Source organism: Budorcas taxicolor, chromosome 1 (genome assembly GCF_023091745.1).
Source record: "Budorcas taxicolor isolate Tak-1 chromosome 1, Takin1.1, whole genome shotgun sequence".
In the NCBI taxonomy this organism is placed as follows: domain Eukaryota; kingdom Metazoa; phylum Chordata; class Mammalia; order Artiodactyla; family Bovidae; genus Budorcas; species Budorcas taxicolor.
The window spans coordinates 210,548,031-210,554,030 of NC_068910.1; the positions used below are offsets into that span (position 1 = coordinate 210,548,031).

The 6,000-nt window shown below is 54.0% G+C and overlaps 1 protein-coding gene across 8 annotated transcripts in view; it reads left to right on the forward strand.

Moving 5' to 3' along the window:
• The window catches only part of FBXO25 (F-box protein 25), a 28,420-nt gene extending 23,103 nt beyond the window's left edge, over positions 1 to 5,317 (forward strand). For 2 of the 8 annotated variants that reach the window (XM_052662147.1, XM_052662324.1), the window contains exons 11-12: positions 3,183 to 3,209; positions 3,803 to 5,312. In XM_052662147.1, coding sequence (XP_052518107.1) covers positions 3,183 to 3,209; positions 3,803 to 3,892 — 117 coding nt within the window. In that variant the 3' untranslated portion in view covers positions 3,893 to 5,312. Of the gene's footprint in view, positions 1 to 3,182; positions 3,210 to 3,802 lie in introns of all 8 variants that reach the window. The other 6 variants (XM_052662387.1, XM_052662444.1, XR_008201528.1 and 3 more) reach the window with 5 other exon arrangements.
• The last annotated feature ends 683 nt before the right edge of the window (positions 5,318 to 6,000 follow it).

The following is a 6,000-nucleotide window of genomic DNA, read 5'->3' on the forward strand; positions in this document are numbered from 1 at the left end:
ATGATGGTGTCCCAATAGGGACTGTCCCCCCGAGCGTAGAGTGTGTGATGATATGGTTTCTCAATAGGGACTGTCCACCCGAGGGTAGAGTGTGATGACATGATGGCGTCTCACCAGGGATGTCTATCCGGGTATAGAGTGTGATGACATGATGGCGTCTCACCAGGGACTGTCCACCCAAGTGTAGAGTGTGATAACATGAAGGCGTCTCACCAGGGATGTCTTTCTGGGTATAGAGTGTGATGACATGATGGCATCTCACCGGGGATGTCCACCCGAGTGTAGCGTGTGTTGACATGATGGCATCTCAGCAGGGATGTCCACCCAAGTGTAGAGTGTGATGACATGATGGTGTCTCACCAGGGACTGTCCACCCGAGTGTAGAGTGTGATGACATGATGGTGTCTTACCAGGGACTGGGGCCAGGGGCAGGTTCACCAAATCAGAACTGTGGTTGGACCCGAAATTGGGGCCACCGAACCTCATCTGGTGCAGGATGGTAGGGCATGACGTGGTCCCTGGCCATGAGCACGCTGACTGTGCTGCAGCCCGAATCCTGACGGGCTGCTTCCCCCTGTTCTCATGGCTCAGCCTGAGAGGAGGGTCGGGATCCCCGTCTCTTCTGGAAGTCAAGGGAGGCCACCCCCAACCCCCATTTTCCACACTTGGCCTCTGCTCCACTGTCAGGACCTCCAGCAATGGTGCCTCCAGGGGCTTTCCTCATAGCACAGCCCTGGAGCAGAGGAGAGGCCCATGAAAGTGCCCAGGCTCCTCCTGTTTTTTTGAGCCGAGCTTAGCATGTCTGGTTCTTGTGGAGACTGAGCTGTGTCCGCAGTTGTCAGGTCCATCCTCTTCCTCTCTGGTCCCTTCGTCTCCTCTCCAGTCTCTGATAAAAACAATTTTCTGGGGGAGGTACGGGTGCTTCTGTTCACCTCCTCTTAGAAAGGCCATTTCCGTAGTTTGCCTTGAGCCTGAACTTGTTAACGTTGTGAAATTTCACTGGGGAAAAGGGTGACAGGCCGTCTGCCCCTGCTGCTCGGGGTCCTCCCGTGGGGCCACGGGGCCATGTGTCTTCTGCCTGATCTGAAGCACCGTGGCTGTTTTTTGTTTTCTGTTTATCTGTAATTTGTTGGCTAGATTATGAGGCAAACTCTAAACTGCTGAAAAACAAATGACTACTTTAAATTGTTTTCATTTCAGGTTATATACATGATAACGTGGGCTTTTTTTTCACCTGTACCCCTGTGGTTGTACGGTGGAAGTCCCTGTGTTAACAAGGCTTTACTGCTGGTGCTGCAGGGGGCCAGCCGGAGACCACTTTATTTCTGACTTGTTTTGGAGTCTGGCACGGCTTGTTTTGCACAGTTAACAAGAGGAAAGGTGTTGCACGGCTGCAGTGGTGGTTCTGTGGAATCTGTTCTTCCAGGCCAGGGGCACCTCACGCTCAGTCTTGCCAGGGTGCTAGCGGGACACAGGTGAACCAGTCTGCCACAGCACACAGAGGGTGGTCCCAGACATGTGGCAGCTTGAGGGCCGAGTCAGCGGATGAGACGATCTGGTCACTGCTCTGTATGCCGCTTCCCCCGAGCCAAAGGCTTATTCCAGAGACGCTGGGAGCAGTGGCGTGTCCCCATCTTTGCATGTGGCAGGCCATCTGAGAACGCTGTCTCTGACGTAGTGAACAGGGAAACACCCGCGCTGCTTTATGTGTTGACTTACAGAATGTTCAGGTGAAGTATCAAGAAGTAGGGGCGTTCTGGATTTTTAAAAATTGAGAGGTAATTTTTTGGGTTTCCAGAAGAATTTGCTTACAGATTCTTTTGTTTATGAAAATTCAGAATGAGTGTCTTGCTGGCCTTTGGGCTCTGAAATGTTGTTCACAGTCTTGCCTTGAAGGCCGAGCGCCTTGACCTCTGTGCAGCCGTGGGGACTGTCTCTGTCCATCTGTGGGGTCACATGGCAGCTTTTTCTCCCAGAGGCCATTCCACTTTCCTCTGAGTCTATGGGTGGAAATTTAAGGAAAAGACGAGTGTCTGGAATTTGTGGTGGACCCTGCTGCTTGTGTCAGCTCCTGAGCAAGCCCCCCGGCTGGCCACCGCACCCCCACACACAGCTTGGCCCCCGCAGGCCTCAGCCCAGTTTTGTGGTGCCTCTGTGAGGGCAGGCTAGCTGCGTGGAGGCTTCATGGTGCTCAGCCGCATGTGGGGCGATACCCCACTGTGGCTGTGCTGCCCACGTCCCACCGGACCTGTCTTCTTCCACACACATAGGCTGGGGCTCTGCCCCGAGCTCACGCCGCCACCCCAGCTGCCCCAAGCCATCCTGTCTGACCTGGCTTCACTCTCTGGACACTGTCAGTTTTTCTGCTTTGCCTTTAGGGGAACGTTGGCAAGGTAAAAGGAGGTCTTGGAGTTGCACACAGACCCAGCTCAGGTCTTCCTACCTTCCATGGGGTGGCCTTCCTGTGAGGCCACTGTGCTCACCCCGTCCTCTAGCTGATTTTCAGAAACTTCAGCTAAAGCCAGGTGTGGAGTGGGCTGGAAGCCAGACAGAGTGAATGCAGTCAACAGCGGGGATCGGGACTGTGTCCACTGCCAGGCCCACACTGCAGTGTGCAGCGGGAGCCGGGAGGCCGCTGGTCCCACCCTGTGCCGACAGCCAGCTCCGTGGACCCCCGGGCTGTGGTGAGGGCCGGGGGGCAGCCAGCCGGTGGCGAGAGCGCCAAGTTGCTGCTGACCTCGAGTTGAAAACCGTGGGTGAGCAGGAAGGAGCTGGCTCCCGTGGAATCTACATTGTTCACTTAATTCCACTGACTCAGACTGTAAAGAGGGAGTGAGTGGGCTTCAGGGAAACCTGCTAGAAACGTTCCCAGTGTGACCCGCTGCTCTGCGTGTTCTCAGTGAAGTCATGACGGTCACTTAGCTCTGCTGTCTCACCAGCTGTGGGCCCAAGACTGGAGGAGGTGGAAGCCAGGTCGGTCCCAGAAGCCTGTGGGTCCTATGGCTTCCGGCTGCTGCATGGGGCCTTGGGGGCAGCTCTCCCCTCGGTTTCACTGCCCAGTGACATTGGTCGTTTTCGTAAGTGATCCATGTTCAGCCTGAGTCTTGGTGTGGCCTGGCTCTTCCTAACCCTGTTTTCCCTTTTTTCCTCCCTTCACTGCTCTCCTCCTCCGCCACCTCCAGGACTGCCGCCTTGCTTTATTACTCGAGGTACCTCCTCTCTGCCTGCGTCTGTGCGCGTCCCCCGTCTGGGGCTGGGCCAGTGAGGCCGCAGCCTCTGCTGACGTGTGACTGGCCTTCCTACTTGGCCACCATCGGGGTCCCACGAGCTGCCTTTAGACCAGGGGTGTAGGCTTGGCTGGGGGGAGCAGTCCCGTCTCCAGACACTGGCCTAACTCACCCCCAGGTCCTGAGGCTGTTCTGTCTGCTGACACAAGCGAGCCCTGGGTGTGTCTGCTGTGGGACGTGGTACTGGGCCCTCGTGTGAACATGGGGGGGTGGTGCCCAGAGCAGTTCCAGAGTGGATCCTGATCCACCGCTGGGGGAGGGGGCAGGATGACCAGAGCGGGGTGGGGGTGGGGAGGAGGGAAGTGCGGGCTCCTCCTGGCCCCCTGACTCAGGGCCGCCTGTGCCCCATGCACTGGCACAGAAACTCTCCCCGCTGAGCAGCCACGTGTTCCTAATTCTCGCTTGCTGTCCACATAGCTGTGCAGTGGGGTCCAGGTGCATTTAAGTGAATGCCTGGTGACTTTTGAGCTGTCTTCCCTCCCGGCATGTGCGGTAACGCCCTGCCCCTCCCACAGGACTCGGGCCACCCCTGCACGGCCGCTGACCCGGACAGCTGCTTCACGCCTGTGTCCCCGCAGCACTTCATCGACCTTTTCAAGTACTGAGGGCCTGGCCAGGCCCACCATAACCTGGAGCCTGCGTTGGAGACAACGTGAAAAGGGCCTGTGGGCAGGGGCGCCTGTGGCTTCCACCTCTGAAGCCGGGTCAGGGAACCCCAGCAAAATCCACCTTTGAAATAGGGTCAAGGAACCCCAGCAAAATCATTTCTGCTTCTCTCTTTAAAAAATTCTTCTAAGCACATTAAAATTTGGAACTTTGTGTATTTGTAAATATGGTTCAAAAAGAGTGTGTTTTCAGCACCACATCCTGTGCTGAACTGACACCAACAGCCAAGAAGACTATGCCTCTTAACGCGAATGATGGTTTTCCGATTTTGTAGTGATTGGGGTGAGGGGTAGATCACTGATCCTTGTAATGACATTGTACAGAATATTTATTTTTCTTAAGATGTATATTAACTGTTTTGGTTGTGTCTGCACGAGTCTTCTCAGATACAGAAGGATCCAGGGAAGTATGTGCCTGTCTCCTGGATGCTCAGCAGTGGGTTGTGAATTGTGCAGATGGCTGAGACCCACAAGGGCCTGCTTCTGGGGCTGTGGTCCTGGGCTCGTGCCCAACGCTGACAGGCAGGACCCTGACCTGGGGGAGCCTGGTGTGGCCACTGCTTGGAATCCTCTTCTAGCAGAGTAATAAATCATGTTTGTCTACCTGTTTTAACTTTGTCAGTTTTGCATCTTACTGAAAAAAGTAGTGTCAATGATTTTGATAATCGTTTATTGAAACCTCTCAAAGATAATTTTATTTTAAAAATATTGCATGTACGTTTTAGAAAACTTTGAAAATAAAGGTTTATAAGAGAATAAAACTGGTGCATAACCATGGCACCCAGAATATCTGTGCGTGCTTGCCAGAAAGCACGTTGGAATGGCCCCAGCAGATGCAGGGGAGAAATGAACAGGGTCAGGGACCCGAGCCCAGTCACTTCGGCTTCCTTCTTCTTAGCAGGTGGAAATGTGCAGTCTTGCGTATTTGTAAATAAAGAGTCTATGCTTTCAGCACACATTCTGTGCCGAACTGGTGCAGCCAAAACTAAGCTTAGTTGTCAGATGATAGTTTCCCTGTGTGTGAATCAGGTGGAAGCTTTTCATAAAACCATCAACGGCATATATATTGTTTTCATTTTACAGCCAGCTCTTTTTTCACAAGAGTTTGTGGAAATACGGTTTTTATTGGTGACACGGTACCATGCAGCTGGAGAGAATCACTCTGTGATCAGCAACACTGCACAGGTGCTTACATCCATCTGATGATGCTCTCCTCATGTCAAATAAGCAGCAGAGCCCAGGAAGCAAGTCAGAAATCTGCAGGGACATTCCCAGAGCAGTGGCGACAGTGGGTGGTGGCATCTTTCTCCCCTGAAGACGGATGTGTGAAGAGGCTGTGAGGGGGGGCGTTTCTCCTGAAAGCTTGTTGGTCGCTTTTATCTGTTCTGTTTTACTTTTGGCAAATTACCTAATGTGTGTTTACTTTTGGGGTGTTGGTCTTTTTTGTGTTAATTTCTTAAGAAGACATTAACCTTCTAAAGTGAGTTCTTCCCCCTCAACAACATGAAAAGTCTTGGGAGACGTGTGTAGCTGTTCCCCATTAATCAGCCCATCTCCACAGGCAGTAGATATGCTTGGACCGGAACCCACATGCAGGACTTCCAGCAGTGGGCGGGGATGTGACTGGGGTACAGTTGGGGAGGGGCAGAGAGACCATGCACACTGTCCCTGGGCCCCGACCAGTCGTTTCCCCATGATCGAATGGCACAGATCAGGAAGAGGGGGGCTGTCCTGGGCCGCAGCTCTTTGTGGCATTCCTGAGCGTCGTTCCCTGCCCGTGCTGTGGCACCTGCATGCCCTCTGTGTTCGCTGGACAGCTGCAGGGGCCCCGCAGCACCCCTGTGGGAAGCCTCGCCCCCAGGAAGCACCGTCAGCACATCCATGGTGTCCGCCTTGGCATTGAGGTACATTTTCTGACCCGGGTTGTGACTTGTGAGTCGGGAGGAGCCACAGTAGGTTCTGCAGCCGACACAGGAGCTGCTTTCGGGGCTTCACATGGTTGGCTGTGCGTGGTCAGGGCTGTCCACAGAGAACCACGTCTCCTTTTG